The sequence below is a fragment of the Falco cherrug genome, chromosome 8 (assembly GCF_023634085.1).
Source record: "Falco cherrug isolate bFalChe1 chromosome 8, bFalChe1.pri, whole genome shotgun sequence".
In the NCBI taxonomy this organism is placed as follows: Eukaryota; Metazoa; Chordata; class Aves; order Falconiformes; family Falconidae; genus Falco; species Falco cherrug.
The window spans coordinates 17850194-17875061 of record NC_073704.1 but is presented as its reverse complement, the minus strand read 5'-3'; the positions used below and the strand labels follow the sequence as shown (position 1 = coordinate 17875061).

Genomic DNA, 24868 nt, shown 5'->3' with positions numbered 1-24868 from the left:
GATGGTAACTCCACAGTTATTGCTACAGAATGAGGTGGAAACTTACTGTAAGGTATTTGTGCGGTAACTGGATCAGACTCCAAAGGTCTGCCAACTCCAAATTTGTTCACTGCAGAGACACGGAACTGGTACTCATTGCCTTTAATTAATTTAAGTGCTGTGTAGCTGCAAGCTTCACATTTATCTTCAACTAATGCCCAAGCAATCCTGCTGGTTTCACGTTTTTCAATTATGTAGTGGGAAATAGAAGCACAGCCATCATTAGCTGGAGGCTCCCACCATAACGTGACCTTTTCTCCAGTAATGTTCGTGAATCGTATCGGTCCACCAACTTTTCCTGGTGTGTCTGCAATTTCAAAAGTTCAGAATTATAATTTCCTGACACTTAGAATAAAATACTATTTCTAAAGAGGATGCTGAAAGTGTTTCATGTGTTACCTTGTACTCTGAAGGTAATATCTTCTCGTTTAGTGCCTGATGCATTTTTGGCTTCTACTGTATACACTCCACGATGATCCCGGGTAGCATCTCTAATGAAGATTGTACTATATCCAATAGCTGTAGTTATTTCTATATTCGTTACTTTCTCAATCTCCTTACCATCCTTAAACCATGTCACTTTAGGTACTGGACGTCCTTTGATTAGAGCTTTAAGTCTAATGCTCTCTCCAGCTTTAACAGTAAGGCCTTCGAAGTGCTCAAGGCCAAATTCAATTGTTGGAGCAACTAAAAAAGGAAAATACAATTCAGTTCCCATATAGCTAAGTATTTTTTTCTGATACTCTTTTAAATGTACTAAGTATAAAAAAATTGTCATAAAGACAATTCTTTCACTTAGAAAATGTCATTCTTTAAAAAGCAGTTATTATAGGAACTATAAACTTATTTTTCCTGTAAGCACACAGTACATCATATTAACAATAGGTGAAAGACACTGTTAATATATGCTGTTACAGTATGCCAAGCTACCTGAGGTACATTTTGATTTCTAAATTACTCAGTACATCAGAATATTACAGTTTATGATTTCTTTCCCACTTTGCTGCTGCTGCTTATCAAACACAACTGTAGAGTGCCATGCACCAATTGATTACATATGTCTGCCAGATTTGGGTCTTTAATTTAGACCCTCCCACCTTGAAGTACAAACAGAAATGTTCTGAGTCGAGTGAAAGGGCCTCAGTCACATGCTTTTTTCCCCATCTTGGCCTCTCATTTCCCATCAGTAGAGCCAGAAGCTCTAATTTGCTTCAGTAGCCAAATATAAGCATATTAAGAAATTATTCTTACTGTTTTCATCTCTGGTCATGATATAGCCTGAAGATTGCGAAGGCGGGCTGATTGTACCAACGGCGTTTCTTGCAAGCACTCTGAATTCATACCGGTCACCTGAACTGAGTCCTGTAACTGTATATTGGCATTCACTGACATCAGTAAAGTTACATCTGAGCCAACGGTCTTCACTCCCTTGCCGTTTCTCAATGCTGTAAGCCACAATCTTACTGCCTCCGTCACGCAGTGGGGGTGTCCATTTAAGGGTGACTGTTTCTCTGGTGACATCAATGTAATCAGGAGTACCCGGTGGGTCTGAAAAGAAAATAATTAAAGTTTATTTTTATTACTGCTCACCGTAGTTTGCAAGGCTTGAATTTTCTTAGATAAGTGACTGATCATTCACTCACCCACTGGAGAGACTGCCAAAGTAAATTTGCTTGGCTCGCTAGCTCGGCTTAGACCTGCGGCGTTTTCAGCATATACTTGGAACTGGTAATCCAGGCCCTCCAGCAGTCCGGTAATCCTGTATTCTCTGCTAGATATTAATGCAACATTAACCTTCTGCCACAAAATACTGTTTCTTTCCTTCTTTTCAACATGGTATCCAATAATCTCTGAACCACCATCATAAACGGGAGCATCCCAAGATATGGTCATTCCATCAGCAGTTATGTTGTATACAACAGGCTTGCCTGGGGCACCTGGTGGTCTAAACTGATGCTTTGCCACAACATCTGCTGAGACAAGAGGTGGGCTCACTCCATATCTGTTTTCTGCACGAACTCTAAACTGATATTCAGTGTCTTTAACAAGGTTCGGTACTTTGAAAGTTGTTCTTGCAGCACTTGAACACACCAGCTTCCAGTTCATTTGTGAAGTTTCTCTCTTCTCAATACTGTAGCCAGTAATTTCTCCTCCCCCATCATCTTCAGGAGCTTCCCATGACAAAACTACACTATCTGCTTTGATTTCATCTAGTCTTAAAGGTCCTTTTGGCTTAGATGGAGGACCAAGAGTGATGACGGTAATTGTGAATGTTTTTCTGCAGGCTACATTCTCAAGAATTAAAGTATATTTGCCACCATGCTCCTTTTTCACATTTTTGATGCTTAAGCTGATCTTGTTTTCAGTTTTCTTGAAACGAAGGTGTTCAGTTTCTTTAAGAGGGAGGTTGTCCTTGAGCCAGCTCATTGATGGCTTAGGTTTACCTTTATAGGGCAATTCGATGTGCAGATTATGTCCAATTCTTACTGCAATTTGACCTCCAGGAATATCAGAAAGGTCAGCTTCAGGTGTTATTACATATTCTTTCACCGTAATGGGTCCAACAGTAACACCATCACTCAGGCCTTTTTCATTTTTAGCGAAGACTCTGAATTCCATGACAGAAAGCTCTTTAAGTTTTTCAACTTCAAAGTCACAGCTCTTGCTTGTGCCTGCATACGTCCATTCTTTTTCATCCTTCAATTTCTTTTCAATAACATAGTCCGATATAATGCTACCACCATCATAGTCAGGTTTGCTCCACTGCAATTTAACAGAAGTCTTTGTAGAATCTTTCATGGCTAGGTCTTTTACAGGTCCAGGTACGTCTGCAGCTTTCACTGGTTCAGATGTCTCACAAGGTTCACCCAGTCCAATTTCATTTTCAGCAAGAACACGGAAGAAGAATGCTGTCTTCTCTGACAGGTTAGTTATCTTAAAGGTGGTATGGGAGCACTTTGTTGTTACAGTTGACCAGGCCCTCTTTGTAGCATCTCTTTTTTCAACAACATAATTTGTTATTTCAGAGCCACCATTAATGAGAGGTGGCTCCCATACCAGTGTAACTGTGCCACGGGAAACATGCTTAAGCTGCAGCTTCTGGCAGGCAGATGGTGTGTCAAGTACTTTTACATTCACAAATGATGATTTTGCCTCTCCAACTCCATTTTCAATTGTAAGAACATATTTTCCTGTATCATTTCGGGTAACTTGAGGAATCGTAAGTAGTGTAGATGATTCTGTGTCCTGGATGATATATCTTTCATCAATCCCAAGATTCTTGTCACCCTTTCTCCACGTGACTGTTGGAGGAGGTCTTCCTTTGAATGGAATCATTACTTGCACATCTTCACCTGCTTTAGCAACAATAGAGGTCTGGAGAGCAACATCCAGATCAATCTCAGGTGCCACTGTGGAAATAAGTGAAAATTAATAATGTATACTTGGAATGTAAAATACAAAATATTTTTTAAAACCTCAAAACATGGAAAAATTATAAATCACTGAAAAGTACAGTACCAAGAATATCTTTAGCTTGAACAGGTTCCATCATTTCAATAGGCTCTCCTTGTCCAGCGCAATTTATAGCAGACACGCGGAAATAATAATTAACGCTTGGCTGAAGGTGGGATACAACATACTCAGTTGTTCTCACTTCTCCCTTTGTACTGACTACAGTCCATTCTTGGTCTTCACCTTCCCTTTTCTCCACCACGTAGCTGGTAATTTGACTTCCTCCATCATAAGCAGGTTTAATCCAACCAAGAGTGACAGATGTCTTGGTTGTATCCACAACCTTCAGCTTTGCTGGTGAGCCTGGCTTATCTGTAAGTGATAGTTTACAAGAGGGTGGGGGGGTGGGGGGGGTGGAAAATCAGAAGCCATATTTACAATTAATCACAAAAAGGAATAAAATCTGCCCTCAGTTACACTGGTACAATTCCATCCCAATTGCTCATTGTCTATTGATTTCTAACCAATTAGAAATACTGCACGTTGTATCTTACCAACAGGATCTGCAGCTTTGTAGAAGTCAGAAGCTTCAGAGAATGGACCTTGTCCAGCTGCATTGACAGCACAAACTCGGAAATGATATTCGCTGTTTTCAGTCAGACCTGTTACTTTCTGTCTGGTGTCCCGAATGGTTTCTTTAGTAACCTTGAACCAACTTAGACTCTTCTTGTCACGCTTCTCAAGGAAATACCCTGATATTTCACTGCCTCCATCAACAGTGGGCCTATTCCAGATAACAGTCATAGAATTCTTGGTTATCATTGTGACTTCTGGTACACTAGGTGGTCCAGGTGTAACTAAGCAAAAAAAAAAAAAAAAAAAAGTATCAGTAGATCGTACTACTTCCAGATAATATGCAAGATGATTCAGTTGCATACGTTACTTTATATTTTTCTTACCAAATGAATTTTTGGCTATAACAGGTTCAGACTCCAGTGAATCACCAACTCCAAACTTGTTCACACCACGGACACGGAACATATATTCATTTCCTTTGATAAGTTTTGTTGTAGTTATGATACACCCCTCCAGTTTTTCAGAAATTAAAGACCATACAACCCGACTTGTCTCCCGCTTTTCAACAACATAGTGTGTTACAGGTGCACCACCATCATCTGCTGGCGGATCCCACATTATTGTAATCTTTTCAGCAGTGACTGTCTTAAACTGTATAGGTCCAGTTGGAGGTCCTGGCTTGTCTGTGGAAGGCAGAAGAAGATGTTAAGCATTTATTGCACAGTTATTGTTTAATAGTGTAAACCCAGCTGCAGCTCAAGACATACCAAGTATCTGTACTCTAACATGGGCTGATGCTGAACCCATGGCATTCTTCAGTTTTAATTCATAGGTGCCACTGTTGAGTCGAGTTGCATCCTTGATGAGTATAGAAGCAAATTCTGTTGTATTTTCAATAGACACTAGTGCACTGCTTTGTAGCTCGTTGCTATTTTTGAACCATTCAATTGTGGGTGTAGGCTTGCCTGAGATGCCTAGTTTCAGCTTAACTGAAGTTCCTGCTTTATATTTCACCACTTCTGTATATTCTGGTGGCACGTCAATTTCAGGTGCACCTTAAGAAAAAAATAAGAATAAGAAAAAGCTAGAGCCATAATTATTTTAGACTTGTATTTAATAAAACCAATAATAATACTACTTTACTTAAGGTAATAGTTACAGGCATTTTATAAATACAGATCAGAGTAAAGATAGCATGTATAACTTAAATCATAAACCTAGAACAAGTTAGAAACAATCCTACCAAGAAAAGGCAACCACATGTATAAATTTAACTACTTTGGCCATGGGGCATGAGCAGACTTCTGTTGGTAAGAGAATAAAGATACCATAAGACTTTAAAAATGCAGATACAGCCAAAGATGTTCATCACAATCATGCCCAAATAGCTCACATTCAAGCTTATTGAATCAATCATTGTAAACTAGCCTTTTATATTTAAAAGACTATGGTTCTACAAAACAGTGCTGCCTTTAAGCTTTCTAGTACCACAAAATGGTACCATTATGTCACTGCAAAACACTTACCATATGTATCAACACATGTGATAGGACCCACAACATCTGAGGGATTACTAATGGAACCAACAGCATTCTTAGCAAAGACCCGGAATTCATACCGGGAGTTCTGTGTCAGACCAGATACCGTGAACTGAGTTTCAATAACATTGGTGAAGCTAGCTTTTGTCCATCTGCCATCTGGAAGATCACGTTTTTCTACAATGTATCCGGTGATCTTGCTACCACCATCAAATGCTGGTTTCTGCCATGTCAGAGTGATAGCAGTCTTGGAAATATCTGAGACACGAACATTTCTTGGTGGTTCTGCAGGAAGAAATGTAAAAATATTGCTAATGATAAACAGCTGGTTTGGATATTGGCTTAGTGTACAGGACAGAATATCACAGGGAAGGAAAAAAAAAGTACTACTTAAACGGTTGGGCTTCTGTATTTTCTAGGGAATACATACCACAAGCATCAATTGCAAGGACTGGATCAGAAGGATGACTTGCTTTTCCAATGCCAGCTGCATTTTCTGCATAAACTCTAAATTCATAGATAAGGCCAGCGCTGATGGTGGTGACTTTGAAGTGAGTTGTGCGAATGAGGGTCTTGTTAGCCTTCTGCCATAATATACTATTCCTGTCTTTCATTTCCAGGTGGTATCCAGTGACTGCACTGCCACCATTACTGACTGGTTCATGCCATCCAACAGTAATACTTTCTCGGGTGACATTCATGACCCATGGTGTGGAAGGAGGGCCAGGGGTAGCTGATAATATCAAAAGAAGTGATTGTTAACAAAATTGTATTTTCAACATCAGAGCATTAAAACATTGAGTGTAAGAAGTAGATTACTCACTGTAAGGAAGCTTGACAACCACACATTGTGAGTCTATGTGATCGCTGATGCCGAAACGGTTCTCAGCTTTGATGCGGAATTGGTATTCTTCTCCTGTTGTGAGCTTCATAACTTTGATGACAGTTCTAGCAACAGTTGCAGACACTTCAGACCAAGCAGCAGTACTTGTTTCTCTTTTCAGTACAATATAGTTGGTAACTTGACTTCCACCATCATAAGCTGGCGGCTGCCATCTGAGTGTTACACTCTCTTCAGTGATATCACTAAGAACAACAGGACCAACGGGAGGACCTGGTCTATCCAGCACAACAATATTAACAAATGATTTTGTGGTGCCACTTGAGTTGGCAGCAGTAATGTCATATCTGCCAGCATCAGCAGCCACACTTTCTTTAAGGTTAATGATTAGACTTTCTGCAGTTGTTTCTGTGTGAAATCTCATGGTAGGTTTCAGTGCAACACCATCTCTAGACAATGTCACCTTTGGCACTGGTTTTCCAGAAACTGGAATTTCAACTTTCAGGTTTGATCCCGCTCGAATATATACAGTGTTATGAGGGAAGCCCTTCATGTCAATCTCAGGAGATTCTGAAAAAGAAGACATTTTCAAACCATTAAAAAATGTTCCCTTTTAAAAAATATGAATCCAATTTAGTATGTTTTGCCTCATGTCAGGAAGCATACCTAATTGTTCTTTTACTGTAACAGGGAGCAGTAGTTCCTTTGGATCACTTAAACCAGCTTGGTTTTCTGCAGACACCCTGAAGAAATAGTCAACATTCTCTTTAAGACCATGGACAACGTGATGAGTTGTTTTTACAACAGCACACTTAACCCATTTTTGCTGTCCTTTCTCAAGAGCTTCAATGAGGTAGCTCACAATTCTGCTTCCACCATCGTGTTCTGGTTTTAGCCACGAAAGAGAAACACTGTCCTTTGTGACATTTGTTACTCCAAGTTTTTCTGGTGGGCTGGGTTTTTCTGAGGAAAAAAAGTGCAACGGGTTAAACAATATAGCAAGTATTTATGTTTTATATTAGCAATTACACAGCAGTGCCATCTGGATTGAGAAAATATGTTTTTAAATTTGTATATTAAAAGCATTTTAAGTAAAATGCAAGCAAAATTTAAAATTCAAGATATTACTTAGCTTTTTCATTTGCAAACCCACAGACATATCTGCCACAAAATTATCTTATTTTACTGTAAACAGATTTAACACTGTTATTTTGACATAAAGATTTTAAAACATGTATTGTTTTAAATATTAAAAATATTTTTATTAGTAAAACACACCTGTTATTTTTGTTCCCTCCTTGGTCTCAGAAGGCACTCCAACACCATATTCATTTTCTCCAGAAACCCGGAAGTAGTAAATGGCACCTTCTTGCAGGCCAGTCACTTTGTAGGACAGGCGATGACAACTGTTTGTCACAGTGACCCACGCTTTTTTGCTAGCTTCTCGTTTTTCAATAACATAGTTCTTTACAGGTGCTCCACCATCATTTTCAGGAACATCCCAAGATAACACAGCAGATTCTTTGGTTACGTCTTTTGCTGCAATATTAGATGGTGGGCCAGGAGTATCAAGAACTTTGACAATTAAAGTCAAGGTAGCAGTGTTCAGGATGTTTTGCAATGTTAACGTGTATTTTCCAGAATCGTTTCTTGTTGCTTTTTCAATAGTAAGAGATGTGCAATTATCTGAAGTATCAATGCTTGCTCGTGTACGGAGATCAGTGTCTGGTTTGTTCCATGTTACATTTGGGACTGGTTTGCCTCTGAAAGGAACAGTCATTGTGAATGATCCACCAGCCTTTACAATTAAAGTCTTCCGCATTTCACTGTCAATATCAAAGGCAGGTTCTTCTTCTCTTTCTTTTGCCACCTGAGGTTCTGAGACATCACTCGGTTCACTGGCACCCATTTTGTTAATGGATTTCACTCTAAAGATGTACTCAGAGCCTGATACTAATCCAGTTACGATGTATTCTGTGCCTCTTAAGTTCTGAATAGCAGTTGTCCAGTCAGTTTCATCAGTTTTCTTGTACTCAACTGTGTATCCTGTTACTGGAGAACCTCCATCAAACAGTGGCTTTGTCCATCCAATTGTGATACTTGTCCTTGTAGCATCCATAATCTTAGGTTTAGATGGGGGAGATGGCAAAAAGACTGGATCTTCTGCCCGAATCAATGGGGTGGTTTCACTTGGAAGACTGAGACCAGCAGCATTTTCTGCATAAACCCGGAATTCATATTCACATCCTTCACGGAGACCAGATGATTTCACTCTTAAATCATAAACTGGCTTTTTGTTTACACGAATCCATCTTAGGCTAGTTTTCTCACGCCTTTCAATTACATAGCCAGAGATCTCACTGCCTCCATCAGAATCAGGTCTTGCCCAGCACAGAGTTATTGAATCTTTGCTCACATTGGTGATCTCTAAAGATGTAGGTGGACTTGGAACTGTAAATGGGTCTAGGGCTTTGACAGCAATGCTTTCTAGAGGCTCACCAACGCCGTACTTGTTAACTCCCATCACTCTGAAAATATACTCATTACCCTTCAGTAGTTTTGTCACTTTACAGGACGTTGTTCTAAGCTCTCCTTCACAAAGTGTCCATGCAATTCTGCTGGTCTCACGTTTTTCTACAATATAATAATCAATATCTGCACCGCCATTTTCTTGAGGGGGTCCCCATGATAAATGGCACTTTTCAGCAGTAAGGCCATTTATTTCTAATGGGCCTGCAGGTGGGCCAGGTCTATCAAGCACTTTGCAATTAATTGCCAAAGATCTTGTTCCTGCAACATTTTGTAATGTTAGTACATACTGTCCTGAATCACCTCGGATACAGTCCTTAACGGTTATTGCAGTAGTGTGATCTGTTGAGGATATTTCAACTCTGGCTTTTCCTTCAAGCTCCTTGCCATCCTTTGTCCATGAAATCACTGGGATTGGCCGTCCTGCAATATCAGCATTGACTTTAAACACTTCTCCAGCTTTCACAACCACAACATCCCTGAATTTTGCATCCATCATAATTCTTGGAGCCTCGACATCATCTTTTACAGTCACAGGTCCAGTTGATTCAGACGGCTGACTGAAGAGTCCAGCAGCGTTCTTTGCAATCACACGGAATTCATATCGCTGGTCTTCTGTAAGTCCACCTACATCAAAGTATGTTTCTTGCACATTAGTAAAATTACACTTTAGCCAACGACCATCTGGTATCTCTCTGCGTTCAATAATATATCCTGTTACTTTAGCTCCACCATCATATTCTGGTTTAGTCCATTTCAGTGAGACACATGTTCTTGTAATATTAGTGACTTCTGGTTGACCAGGAGGATCACATGGATCCCTTGCAGCTACAGGTTCACATGATTTACTGCATTTGCCTATTCCAGCAATGTTTTCAGCATACACACGATATTCATACAACAGTCCTTCATCAAGACCTGTAACTTTCATTTGAGTATCGGGTATGAGGCTCTTGTTGACTTTTGTCCAAAGAATGCTGCTTCTTTCTTTACGCTCCAAGTGATATCCTAATACTCTGCTACCTCCATCATTAACTGGTACCTGCCACGTTACAATCATGAAAGCTTTAGTTGCATGTGTCACATGAGGAGTTCCAGGTGGTCCTGGAGGCTTAAATGGATACTCTGCCACAACAGATGGAGAATTAGTGTAAGTGCTTTTCCCATAGCGGTTTTCTGCACAAATACGGAACTGATATTCAGAGCCAGTGGTGAGTCGAGATACTTTAATTGAAGTTCTTGCAACTGCTGCAGATACTACATCCCATGTTGTTGTGGTAGTTTCTCGTTTCTCCACAATGTAATTGCTAATATGGCACCCACCATCATATGTTGGAGGTTTCCAAGACAGCGTTATGCTATCAGCACTAACTTCATCAATATGCACATCTGTTGGTGGTCCTGGTCTGTCAAGGACAACTACAGTTAAAGAAGCTGTTGTTGATCCAGCAGTATTTGAAAGATGTAATTCGTAATGTCCTAAATCTTCATTTGAAGCTTCCTTGATGGACAATGAAGTTGAAGTCTTTGACATCTGAACATTTACCCTGGTTGTCTCTTTTAAGGGATTCCCGTCCTTCTTCCAGGTAACGGTTGGAAGAGGTCGCCCTCTGATTGGCACATCAATCTTAAGATCATCTCCAGCTTTCACAGTGAATGTGTTGAAAAGGAGTTCAGCAGATGGCTGAATTTCAATATCTTTTGCGATGACTGGGACACCAAGTTCTCTTGGATCACTTTTTCCTTTTTCATTAACAGCAATCACTCTGAAACTGTACTCTTCTCCCATACTTAAGCCTGTTATTGTTGCTTCTAATGTTTTCACCTGTGTACATGCACTCCATTTTGTACTTCCTTTAGTTTGCATTTCTACAACATAACCAGTAATTTTACTGCCACCATCGCTTTCTGGCTTTTCCCATTTAATTGAAGCAGAGTTGCGAGTCACATCAACAAGAATGACCTTTGCAGGTGGAGAAGGTGGTTCAGAAACTTTAATTGGGTCAGGTGTTTCTGCTGCTAAGCCAACCCCATATTCATTTACAGCTAGAACACGGAAGTAGTAACTACATCCTTCTTGTAGTTGAGTAATTTTGAAGGAATTCTTAGTACAGTTGTTTGTAACTGTGGCATATGCCTTTCTTGTGGATTCTCGCTTTTCAACTACATAGTTGGTAATTTTAGCTCCACCATCAATAAGTGGTGGTTCCCAGGCTAATGTTACAAAATCTTTCTTCACTTCTCTGATTGTCAGGTTTGTAGGTGCACTAGGTGTATCAAGCACCCTGACATTAACAAAAGCTGATTTTTTGCCACTGTTGTTCTCTAAAGTAAGATTGTATCTACCACTATCAAATCTATTCACATTGTCAATGACCAGCATCGTATAGGAACTGGTGACTTCAATCTGAGCTCGCTCACTAATGGTTCCTTCTGCTTTCTCCCATTTAACTTCAGGTTCTGGTCTTCCTTTGATGGTGACAAACAGGCGCAATGTAGCACTAGCACGTACAGTGACTACTTTTCTGAGATCTGCATCAAGTTCAATTTCAGGAGGCTCAACCTTGTCTGCTGCTATGACTGCACCTGGTATAGTAGCAGGTTCTCCTACTCCTTCTGAGTTGATGGCACAGATGCGGAAGTTATACTCCTGGTTCTCTTTAAGTTTTGTTACGGTGAACTGTTTTGCTTGTAAGCCTGTTGGTGGGGTGCAAGTAGTCCATTCATCAGCAGCAGCTTCTTTTACTTCTACTACATATCCCTTAACTGGAGCACCACCATCATAAATGGGCTTACTCCAGGCAAGGGAAACTGATGACCTGGAAGTGTCTGTAACCTTTGGATTGCTTGGTGGACCCGGTGGATATAGTACATCACAAGCCCGATAGAAAATGGATGGCTCACTGGGTTCCCCTACTCCTGCAGCATTTTCAGCAGAAACTCTAAATTCGTAGAAATGCCCATCGGTAAGGCCCGTTACTCTGAGTCGCAAGTCTGTCAGCCTTTTCTTATTGCATTTGGTCCACCGGATACCATCTTTGTCTCGTTTTTCAAGTATGTAACCTTCAATTTCAGCTCCCCCATTGTCTTCTGGGCGACCCCATGTTACCACCATAGAATCTTTTGTGATTGCTGAAACTTCAGGTGTTGAAGGAGGACCAGGGGGTTTGTACGGATTACGAGCCACAACTGGCTCAGATTCCAAGGGTTCTCCGGTTCCATATTTGTTCACTGCCATTACACGGAAAATGTACTCATTGCCAGCAAGGAGTCTGGTTACTTTGTGGTTAAGAGCTTGCACATCTGTTGCTACTTGTGTCCATGAAAGCCTGCTTGTCTCTCTTTTCTCAATGATATAATGTGAGATACTAGAACCACCGTCATGCAAAGGTGGAGCCCATGCCAAGTAACATTTTTCTGCAGTGACACCTGTAACCTTCAAAGGTCCTTCTGGAGGTCCTGGCCTGTCAAGCACTTTTACAGTGATTGGTATAGATTTTGTGCCTCCAACATTTTTGAGGTTAAGAGTATAGTGACCTCCATCTACTCTTATACAGTCTTTGACAGTAAGAATTGTTTTCTGAATTGTAGATTTAATTTCCATTCTTGCAGTTGCTTCTTCAAGGTCTTTACCATCTTTTGACCATGTAATGTCAGGAACAGGTTTGCCGCGAATATCGGCTTCAAGAACAAAGGTTTCTCCAGCATGAACAACAATGACATCTTTGTATTTGGGATCCAGTGAAGCCCCTGGTGCTTCAATTTCATCTCTGGCAGTAATGGCCCCTGTACTTTCAGATGGTTCACTCAAGCAACCTGCTGCATTTCTTGCAATTACTCTAAATTCATATCGTTGGTCTTCAACAAGACCACTTACTGTAAATTCTGTTTCCAACACATTTGTAAAGCTGGCTTTCATCCAGCGACCATCTGGTAGTTCTTTCTTTTCTACAATATATCCAGTTATTTTGCTTCCACCATCATACTCTGGCTTTTTCCACTTCAGCGTGATATTATTTCTTGTAACAACAACAGCCTCTGGGCGGCCAGGTGGGTCACAAGGATCTCGGGCAACGTATAATTCTGATACTTTGCTGACTTTGCCAATGCCAACAATGTTTTCAGCAGAAACTCTGAACTCATATTCAAGACCTTCTTCAAGGCCATCTGTTTTATATTTGGTGTCTGTAATGAGTGACTTGTTCTGTTTTATCCAAAGAATGCTGTTCTTATCTTTACATTCAAGATGGTAGCCAAGAATTTTGCTTCCTCCATCATTAACTGGTTCATGCCATTGTACAATCATATGGTCCTTGGAAGCTGCTGTTACAAATGGGGTTCCAGGAGGCCCAGGCACCTTGTAGGGGTATTGCACAACAACTGGTTTAGAATCCAAAGGAGAGCTCTTCCCATACCTATTTTCAGCAGAAATCCTGAACTGGTACTCAGAACCTGTTTTAAGCTTTGTTGCTTTGATAGTGGTTCTTGCAACAGTTGCTGACACAATGCTCCATGTGGTAGTGCTTGTGTCACGCTTTTCTACTATATAGTTGCTTATCTGACAGCCACCAGTATAATCAGGTGGATCCCATGATAAAACAACAAAGTCTGCGCTAACTTCATCAAAGCGGACAGGTCCTCGTGGTGGGCCAGGCTTTTCCAGTACAATTATGCTCAGGTGCTCTGTTGCTGTACCAGCTGTGTTTGTTGCAGTTACTGTATATTTACCAAAGTCTTCCTTGTTGCTTTCTTTAATATGTAAGGTGGTTGATGTTGTTGTATCCTGAATATGTAATCTGGTTGTCTGCTTCAGTGGCTGGTCATCTTTTGTCCAAGTAATAGTAGGTTTGGGTCTACCTATAAATGGTACTTCTACCTTCAGGTCTTCTCCAGCCTGTACACTGTATGTATTAAACATCAGTTTGAAACTTGGCTCAATTGTCAAGTCTTTAGCTATCACAGGAATTCCAAGTGCTCTGGGATCGCTTTTGCCTTTTTCATTGTAGGCAATTACACGAAATTGGTATTCCTGTCCTGGACTCAAACCAGACACTACTGCATTGCATGTTTTGGTCTCACTAACAACACTCCATTTTTCCATTCCTTTAGGTTGCATTTCAACAATATATCCCAAAATTCTGCTTCCTCCATCATGTTCAGGTTTTTCCCATGTAAGTGATGCACTTCTCTGAGTCACATCAGTGAGCGTTACTTTCCCAGGAGGCAGAGGTGGCTCTGAGGCTTTGACAGCATCCGTGGTTTCAGCTGGAACACCAATTCCAAATTCATTTTCAGCCATAACTCTGAAGTAATAAGTTGCTCCTTCTGTGAGATTTTCAACTTTAAAACTTGTCTTTCCACACTTAGCACTTACATTTGCAAATGCCTTCCTAGTTGACTCACGCTTGTCTATTACATAGTTCTTTACTTTTGCACCACCATCGATAATCGGTGGTTCCCAAGATAATACAGCAGAATCCTTCTTTATATCCTTTACCACTAAGTTTTGTGGTGGTCCTGGTGTGTCCAAGACTTTTACGGTAACAAATGCAGTTTTAGAACCACTGCTGTTCTCCAACTTAAGAATGTACTTTCCAGCATCATATCTATCACAGTTGTCAATTGAAAGTTGCGTGTAGTTTATGCCTTTATCAATCTGAACTTTTTCTGTGAATTCACCTTCTTCTCGAGACCATGTGATGTCAGGTGTGGGTCTTCCCCTGAATGGTATGTGAATCCTAGCAGACCCACCAGCTCTAACCACTATCCCTTTCCTTAGCTCTGAATCAATATCAAGTTCTGGAGCTTCAAGTTTGTCTTCTGGTTTAATAGTACCAGGAACTGATGCAGCCTCTCCTACACCAATCTTGTTGAGGGCACACACTCGTAGTTTATATTCTTGATGTTCAGTAAGCTTTTTGATTTCAAATCGAGTGGCACGTACACCTGTCTGTGGAGTAACAAGTGACCATTCATCTTCATCTGCTTTACAGATTTCTACAAGGTATCCCTGGATTTCACAACCACCATCATAAATCGGTTTACTCCAACCAAGTGTAACTGAACTTTTGGTAGTATCCACAACATGGGCATTAGTAGGTGGGCCAGGCTTGAACATGGGGTCACAAGCTTTGAAGTAAAGAGAAACTTGGCTTGGTTCACCCACTCCAGCAGCATTTTCAGCAGAAACTCTGAATTCATACTCATGATCCTCTGTTAATCCTGTAACTCTTAATCGCAAATCTGTAATTCGTCGTTTATTGCATTTTATCCATCTAATGCCCGCTCGGTCTCTCTTTTCTACAATGTAACCTATGATTTCACTACCTCCATCACTATCTGGCCGGCTCCAGCAGACAGTCATTGAATCCTTTGTGATGTTGGTAATTTCCAAGGCCTTTGGTGGTCCAGGAACCACAAATGGATTTTTCATCATTACTGGCACAGATTCTAATGGCTCACCAACGCCATATTTGTTAACTGCCATAATACGGAACACATATTCATTTCCTTCCAAGAGTTTTGTTACTTTCAGCATTGTAGGTAAAACCTCTGGAGCAACAACAGTCCACGCTAGGCGACTAGTTTCTCTCTTCTCTACAATATAATGAGAAATATCACTGCCACCATCATGAAGAGGAGGAGCCCATGCCAATGAACATTTTTCAGCTGTAACTCCTGTCACTTGGACTGGGCCCTCTGGTGGTCCTGGCCTGTCCAGAACTTTTACGTTTACTGGTACTGTCTTTGTTCCTGCAACATTAGAGGCTTCTAAAATGTACTGTCCACCATCAACTCTAATGGCGTCTTTTACAATTATTAATGCACTGAAATCTGTGTTCTTTATTTCATATCTAGCAGTTTCCTCAAGCTCTTTATCTCCCTTATACCACTTAATGGTTGGTAGTGGCTTTCCGTGAACATCAGCCTCAAGTCTGAATGTTTCACCAGCATTTACAACAATTGTGTCTTTGTACTTTGGATCCATTGAAATTCGTGGAAGTTCAACTTCATCCCTTGCTGTTATTGGTCCTGTACTGTCAGAAGGTTTGCTTATTGCACCTGCGGCATTCTTTGCAATTACTCTAAATTCGTATCGTTGGTCTTCAGTCAGCCCTGTTACAGTGAACTGAGTTTCAATGATATTTGTGAAGCTAGCTTTCATCCAACGACCATCTGGTAAGTCACGTTTCTCTACAATATAACCAGTAATCTTACTTCCACCATCATATTCTGGTTTGGTCCACTGTAGAGTAATAGAGCTTCTTTTTATTATTATAGCTTCTGGGCGACCTGGAGGATCACATGGGTCACGAGCTACATAGCACTCAGAAACTTTACTTGTTTTGCCTACACCAACAATATTTTCTGCAGAAACTCGAAACTCATATTCAATTCCTTCTTCAAGGTTAGTTGTCTTAAAACTTGTGTCCTGAATAATAGCCTTGTTCACTTTAGCCCATAAAATGCTGTTTTTCTCCTTTCTCTCAAGATGGTAGCCCAACACTCTACTGCCACCATCATTTATTGGTTCATGCCACTGTACAACCATGGAGTCCTTTGTAACCGTTGTCACAAATGGTGTGCCAGGAGGTCCTGGTTCCTTGTAGGGATACTGTGCTACAACTGGTGGAGATTCCAATGCAAAGCTCTGCCCATACCTGTTCTCAGCAAATATTCTGAACTGGTATTCTGATCCAGTTTTCAGTTTAGTCACCTTCAGTGTAGTTCTTGCAACAGTAGCTGAAACTGTTTCCCATACAGTGGTTGTTGTATCTCTCTTGTGAACAACATAGTTGGTGATTTGGCAGCCACCTGTGTATGCTGGGGGATTCCACGATAGGGTAATACTTTCTGCACTTATTTCGTCAAACTTCACAGGTCCTACTGGCGGATCAGGTTTGTCTAGAGTTATTATTTCAACAGAGGCAGACTTTTGCCCAACAACGTTAGCCACAGTGATTTCATAAGTGCCGCTGTCCTCTTTGCTAGTTTCTTTAATATTCAATACAGTAAGATCAGTCAAATCACTAATATTGACTCTTGTCGTCTGCCTTAGTGGCTGGCCGTCTTTTACCCAGGTAACAGTTGGTTTAGGTCGACCTGAAATTGGTACTTCTACTTTCAGATCTTGTCCTACTTGGATACTATAACTGTGAAAAGCAGGTCTTACATCAGGTTCAATCACCAGGTCTTTGGCAACTATTGGAACTGCAAGTGTTCTAGGATCACTCTTACCCTTTTCATTTACAGCCATTACTCTAAAAAGGTATTCTTCCCCTTGAATTAGGTTACTAATAACTGCTTCAAGTGTTTTTACACGAGCACACTCTGACCACTTCTCACTACCCTTTGCTTGCATTTCAACAATGTATTGTATGATTTTGCTGCCACCATCATGTTCAGGTTTTTCCCAGCTTAGTGACACACTGTTTCTTGTGACATCATTCACTGTTATTTTCCCAGGAGGCTGTGGAACTTCAGCAACTTTAATTGGGTCACTGGTTTCTGCGGGGAGGCCAATTCCATATTCATTCTCAGCAGAGATTCTAAAGAAGTAATAGCATCCCTCCTGAAGCTGATCTACTTTCCAAGAAGTCTTGTGGCAGTTTGTTACAACAGCTGCATATGCCTTTCTTGTTGCTTCACGCTTTTCAATAATGTAATTCTTTATTTTTGCTCCACCATCCAAAAGAGGAGGTTCCCATGAAAGTGAAACAGAGTCTTTAGTGATCTCTCTGATTTTTAAATTAACAGGTGCACTTGGGGTATCCAGTACCCTTACACTGACAAAGGCAGACTTTGTTCCACTGCTGTTTTCTAAAGTCAGAGTATACTTTCCAGTATCAAATCTGTTAACATTGTCTAGAACAAGGGAAGTGAAGCTGCTAGTGGTATCAATAATAGCTGCCTCTCTGATCTCACCATCCATTTTAGCCCATTTTACTTCAGGTGTTGGACGACCTCGAATGGGAACAAACAGTCTTAAAGAACCTCCGGCCCTCACATTTACAATCTTCCTTAATTCCATGTCGAGGTCAAGGTCTGGTGCCTCCATCTTTTCTTCCACAATAACAGAACCAGGAACATCTGCATGCTCTCCAACTCCTGCTTTATTAACTGCACATATGCGGAATTTGTATTCATGTTTTTCCACTAATTTTTCTACTTCCATGTGAGTATTCTTAATTCCAGTTGGAGGGGTACAAATTGCCCATTCACCGTCACTTACATCACATTTTTCCACAATGTATCCCTGAATTTCGGAGCCACCATCATAGATAGGTTTACCCCATGAAAGGAAGACTGAAGATCTTGTAACATCCACAACTTTAGGATTATTGGGTGGACCTGGCTTGTAAATAGGATCGCATGCTTTGTAGTAAGTGGAAGGTGGGCTTGGTTCACTAAGACCAGCAGCATTTTCAGCTGAAACTCTGTACTCATAATCATGATTTTCTATAAGCCCAGTCACTCTGTATCGCAGTTCACTTATCAGGCGTTTGTTACATCTTGTCCAGCGAATACCTTCCTTATCTCGTTTTTCAAGGACGTAGCCTAGAATTTCACTACCACCATCTGAGGCTGGCCTTTCCCATACAACTATCATAGAATCTTTGGTAATGGCTGTGACTTCTGGTGCCTTCGGTGGAAGAGGCACTACGAATGGGTTCTTTGCGAGTACTGGTTCAGACTCAAGAGGTTCACCAACGCCGTATTTATTTACTGCCATGATGCGGAAAACATATTCATTTCCTTCTAAAAGCTTTGTAACTTTGCAATTTAGAGTTTGCACATTTGAATCCACAACTGTCCACACCAAGCGACTGGTTTCCCTTTTTTCTACAACGTAGTGTGAAATATCGCTACCACCATCTTGTAGCGGAGGTTTCCATGACAGCATGCATTTTTCAGCAGTAACACCTGTGATCTCAACAGGTCCTTCCGGTGGTCCAGGTCTATCAAGAACTTTGACATTGACAGGGACTTTCTTTTCACCTGCAACATTCTTTGCCAGTAGTACATACTGACCACTGTCAACTCTAATGGCTTCCTTCACACTGAGGCTTGTTGCAAAATCAGTACTTTTTATTTCCATACGAGCAGTGTTTGTCAGCTCATGATCGCCTTTTAACCACTGAATGGAAGGTATTGGTTTGCCATGAACATCAGCGTCAAGCTTGAATGACTCACCAGCATGCACTACAATAGTGTCTTTGTATTTTGGATCCATACTTATATGAGGTGGTTCTACTTCATCTCTTGCTGTAATTGCCCCTGAGCTCTCAGATGGTTCACTGAAAACACCTGCAGCATTTCGTGCTATAACACGGAATTCATACCTCTGGTTTTCAACTAGACCAGTTACTTCAAATTGGGTATCAATGACATTTGTAAAGCTTGCTTTCATCCAACGACCATCAGGTAGCTCCTTCTTTTCAACAACATAGCCTGTGATCTTACTTCCACCATCATATACCGGTTTCTTCCACTGAAGTGTTACTGAGCTTCTTGTGACTATTATAGGTTCTGGACGACCTGGAGGGTCACACGGGTCATGTGCAGTATAGCATTCAGATGCTCTACTTGCCTTTCCAATGCCCACTATGTTTTCTGCATAAACTCTGAACTCATATTCAAGACCTTCCTCAAGGCCAGTTGTCTTAAATTTGGTATCTGGAATAGGTGTTTTATTCAGTTTAGCCCACAGAATGCTGTTTCTTTCTTTGCGCTCCAAGTGATACCCAATGATCTTGCTACCACCATCATTGACTGGTTCATTCCATTGTACCACCATGCTGTCTTTTGAGACATTTGTTACAAACGGTGTTCCAGGTGGACCAGGAACTTTAAATGGGTATTGGGCTATGATTGGCTCTGAAGTGAGATAGCTGCTCTTCCCATATCTGTTCTCAGCTGCGATTCTGAACTGATATTCACAGCCAGTCTTCAATCGACATGCTTTTATAGTTGTTCTTGCAACTGTAGCTGACACAATCTGCCAAGTGGTGGTGGAAGTGTCTCTTTTTTCTACAATATAATTATTGATAGAGCTACCACCATCATACTTGGGTGGCTCCCAGGAAATAGTAATACTATCTGCTGTGACTTCATCTACTTTTACTGGTCCAGTTGGAGGTCCTGGTTTGTCAAGGACAACAATATTTAGTGTTTGAATTGCTTCACCTGCAGAGTTTGTAAGTTTAACCGAATACGTCCCCACATCTTCTCTACATGCTTCTTTTATTGTTAACACTGTGTTATTTTCTGAACTTTCTGCATTTACTCTCGTAGTCTGCTTCAATGCCACATTATCTTTATGCCAAAACACTGCTGGTTTGGGTCGACCAACAAAAGGAACATCAACCTTTAAGTCCTCTCCTGCTAGAACACTGAAAGTGGTAAACAGTAGTTTGAAAGCTGGTGGAATCACAAGATCTTTTGCAACAACTGGTATACCCAGCTGGCGAGGATCACTGATACCTTTCTCGTTCTGAGCTGAAACACGGAAGGTATATTCTTCACCTTGTATCAATCCTGTGATAGTGGCTTCAGTAACTTTTACTGTAGCACAAGTTGACCACTTTTCACTGCCTTTGCTTTGCATTTCTACAATGTAGCCCAGAATTCGGCTACCACCATCATGTTCAGGTTTTTCCCAAGATAAGGATACACTATTTCTTGTCACATCCAACAAAGTTATTTTCCCTGGTGGAAGTGGTCTTTCTGATACTTTTATGGATTCTGAAGTTTCAACTGGAAGGCCTATTCCATACTCATTTTCAGCTAAGACTCTGAAGTAGTAGTTGCAGCCTTCTTGCAGTGAATCAACTTTCCAGCTGGTCTTGTGGCAATTGGCATTAACAGTTGAATAAGCTTTTCTTGTTGATTCACGCTTTTCCACAATGTAATTTTTTATTTTAGAGCCACCATCTATGAGAGGAGGCTCCCATGTGAGTGTAACTGATGATTTTGTAACTTCTTTTATTTTCAAATCTTGAGGTGCCCCTGGGGTGTCCAGAACTCTGACATTCACAAATGCTGACTTACTACCTGAGCTGTTTTCTATTGTCAGTATGTATTTGCCACTATCAAATCTATTTACGTTTTCAACAATAAGTAGAGTATAAGAGCTTGTTGATTCAATGCTTGCTCTGTCCAAAGATTCCCCATGTTCTCTTGTCCATTTGACTTCAGGTGCTGGTCTTCCTTTAATTGGGACAAAGAGCCTTAGAGTACAGCAGGCTCTAATAGTGACAACTTTACGTAGTTCTGCATCAAGTTCAATCTCTGGGGGTAGCATTCTTTCTTCAGCTTTTGGAGTCCCAGGAACAAGAGCAGGTTCTCCAAGACCTTCAGAGTTCATAGCATATATCCGTATTTTATACTCTTGATTTTCTTTCAGGTCAGTGATGGTAAAAGAAGTGGCCTTTAGACCTGCTGGTGGAGTTACAATCTTCCACTCGTCTTCTTCAGGTAGCGCAATCTCAACCATGTAACCTGTGATCTCTGAGCCACCGTCATATATCGGTTTGTTCCATGCTATTGTAATTGAGGACTTGCTGCTATCCAAAACACGAGGATTACCTGGGGGACCAGGCTTAAATACAGTATCACAAGCTTTATAGAACGGACTGGTTGGGCTTGGCTCACTGACTCCAGCAGCATTTTCAGCCATGACTCTGTATTCATATTCATGGCCTTCTGTCAGTCCAGACACTTTATAACGTAAGTCAGTAACAACCCGTTTGTTGCATTTCACCCACCGTAGACCAGCTCTGTCTCGACGTTCCACAATATAGTTAGTTATTGGGCTCCCACCATCAGAATCAGGATGGCCCCAACAAACAACCATAGAATCTTTTGTAATTGCTGTAACTTCAGGTGTTTTAGGTGGATCAGGTGGGACATATGGATTTACTGCAAGAACGGGCTCTGATTCCAGTGGCTCACCAACTCCGTATTTGTTAACGGCCATAACACGGAACACATACTCGTTGCCCTTCAACAGCTTAGTAACCTTCAGTTTAGTCAATGGAACTTCCGTGGCTACAGCTGTCCATGCCAATCTACTGGTTTCACGTTTTTCAACCACATAATGGTCAATTTTTGCACCTCCGTCATCCATTGGAGGTAGCCATGACAGCACACATTTTTCTGCAGTGACTTCAGACACAGCCAAAGGTCCTTCTGGGGGACCAGGTCTATCAAGAACTTTAACATTGAAGATATGCTTAGCAAAGCCACCAGGATTTGTTGCAGTAAGTGTATAGGCACCGCCATCTCTTCTTGAAGAATCTTTATTGACAAGAACAGTAGAGAAATCTGCTATTTTTATTTCTAATTTTGCTGTGTCTTCAAGTTCTTTTTCTCCTTTTGTCCATGTCATAGTCGGTGGAGGGCGACCTGAAACATCAGCCTCGAGTCTGAAAACTTCACCTGCTTTCAGCACTAAAGTGTCTTTGTATTTAGCATCCACTCTTATCTTTGGTGCTTCAATGTCATCTCTACAAGTTATTGCATCTGATGGCTCAGAAGGCTGACTAACAGCCCCACCAGCATTCCTAGCAATCACACGGAATTCATAGGCAGCATCTTCTGTCAAACCACTTACAGTGAACTCAGTCTCTAGTATATTGCTGAAATTAGCCTTCAGCCAACGGCCATTAGGAAGGTCTCTTTTTTCAACAGTGTAGCCAGTTATCTTAAAACCTCCATTATATTCTGGTTTAGTCCACTTCAGTGTAACAGCATGTCTTGTAATGTTTAAAGGTATTGGCTTACCAGGCGGATCTATTGGGTCTAGGGCAAACACAGGCTCAGATGGCTTGCTTGGCTTACTCTTCCCAGCCAGATTTTCTGCTATAACACGGAATTCATATGCAATGCCATCGGTAAGTCCAGTTGATTTAAAGATATTGCCTGATACCAGCATTTTACTTACAGTCTGCCAAAGAATGCTATTTCGTTCTTTTCTTTCAACATGATAACCCAGAATAGGGCTTCCACCATCAGTTACTGGCTCATTCCAGCTAATAGTCATTGTTTCTTTGGTGACTGCAATCACCTGAGGAGTGCCAGGAGGCCCAGGTACCTTAAATGGGTAGTTGGCAACTACAGACTCTGAAGTAATGGCTGGACCAATTCCATATCTGTTTTGAGCTTTAACACGGAACTGATACTCAACTCCAGTAGTCAGATGAATGGCTTTAAATGTAGTACGTATCACTGTGGTTGCCAATTCAGTCCATGTGGTACTGTCAGTTTGACGCATTTCTACAACGTAGTTACTTATTGGTACACCACCATCATTCAAAGGAGGCTCCCATGAGAACGTTACAAAGTCAGATGAAATTTCATCAAATTTGATTGGTCCAGTAGGAGGTCCAGGTATGTCATGAACCTGCACTGTGATTACTTCACTAACTTCTCCAACAATATTTTTAGCTGACAACGGATATTGACCACTATCACTTCGTTTGCATTCATTAATGCTTAGTATGGTTGCAGTTGCAGTATTTTCGTAATTCACCCTTTGTGTTTGCTTAAGTATCTGGTCTTCTTTCTTCCATGTCACAGTAGGCCTTGGACGACCAAGCACAGGAATTTCAATCTTGATATTGTCGCCAGCTTTGGCAATGACTGTTTTCTGGTAGATACCACGGAGGTCAAACTCTGGTAGCATTGTTTGCTCCTTGATAATAACTGGCCTGCTCTCTCTGGGGGCACTCCTTCCAGCACTGTTCACTGCCATTACCTGGAAAGTATACTCTTCATTTTCAGTTAGATTCTTTACAACACAGTCCAGCGTTTTTACAGTAGTGATGTGTGCCCACTGGTTGGTTCCTTTTCTCTGTGCTTCAATTACATACCCAGTGATCTTGCTGCCACCGTCATGTTCTGGTTTTGGCCAAGCCAGGCTAACTGAGTTCCGTGTTACATCCATAATATTAAGGCTCTCAGGTGGGGATGGTGCCTCAGAAGCTCTTACTGGTTCTGCAGTTTCAGCTGGTTCACCAATACCATACTCATTTTCGGCCAGCACTCTGAAATAATATTCACAGCCCTCAGTCAAATTAGGAATCCTGAAGGAACACTTCTGGCAGTTGGTTGTGACTGTAGAATATGCTTTCCGAGTTGATTCACGTTTCTCAACAATATAGTTTGTTATACGTGAGCCGCCATCTATCAGAGGCATATCCCACTGGAGGGTGATGCTGTCTTTGGTTATTTCTCGAGGCTTAAGGTTTATTGGTGGACCTGGTGTATCCAAGACTTTTACATTTACAAACCCAGTCTTCTTACCAGCAGCATTCTCAAGAGTCATTACATATTTTCCTGCATCATATCTGGTGCACTCTGTGACAATCAAGAGTGTGAAAGAGTCTGTGTTTTCAATACTGGCACGTCCTTTGAGAGAAACATCATCTTTTGTCCATGTAACTTCTGGAGTTGGACGTCCTTTAATTGGCACAAAAATCCGAATAGTTAATCCAGCTCTAACAACAAGTGTTCTTCTTAGCTCAGCATCTAATTCAAAGTCAGGAATCTCTTCTCTGTCTTTGATTTCCACACTTGGAATTACTGCTGGTTCACCGACACCTGCAGCATTCATGGCAGATATTCTGAAATTGTATTTGGCTCCTGTCTGCAGATGAGCAACAACAAACTGAGTGATTCTTAAAGCAGTCCCTGTTGTGTCTTTTACCCATTCTTCTTCTCCTTCCTTTTGATGCTCTACTATATAGCCAATAATGTCAAGACCACCGTCGTAGTGAGGCTTGCCCCAGGCTAAAGATGCACTTTTCTTTGTAGTATCAGTCACTCTCGGATTTGCAGGTGGACCTGGTGGATCTGAAAAGTGAGGAAAAAATAAAAACAATACATTACA

General features: G+C 41.1%; 1 protein-coding gene across 1 annotated transcript in view; it reads right to left on the bottom strand.

Annotated features, from left to right (window-relative positions):
- The window catches only part of TTN (titin), a 238711-nt gene that overhangs the window by 20435 nt on the left and 193408 nt on the right, over positions 1–24868 (bottom strand). Inside the window, exons 223-235 of the mRNA XM_055719331.1 lie at positions 7726–24831; positions 7114–7410; positions 6430–7017; positions 6037–6339; positions 5595–5891; positions 4836–5123; positions 4452–4751; positions 4047–4349; positions 3559–3864; positions 1683–3449; positions 1291–1587; positions 439–726; positions 47–346 (exon numbers count right to left, since the gene is read on the bottom strand). Coding sequence (XP_055575306.1) covers positions 47–346; positions 439–726; positions 1291–1587; positions 1683–3449; positions 3559–3864; positions 4047–4349; positions 4452–4751; positions 4836–5123; positions 5595–5891; positions 6037–6339; positions 6430–7017; positions 7114–7410; positions 7726–24831 — 22440 coding nt within the window. The remainder of the gene's footprint in view (positions 1–46; positions 347–438; positions 727–1290; positions 1588–1682; positions 3450–3558; positions 3865–4046; positions 4350–4451; positions 4752–4835; positions 5124–5594; positions 5892–6036; positions 6340–6429; positions 7018–7113; positions 7411–7725; positions 24832–24868) is intronic.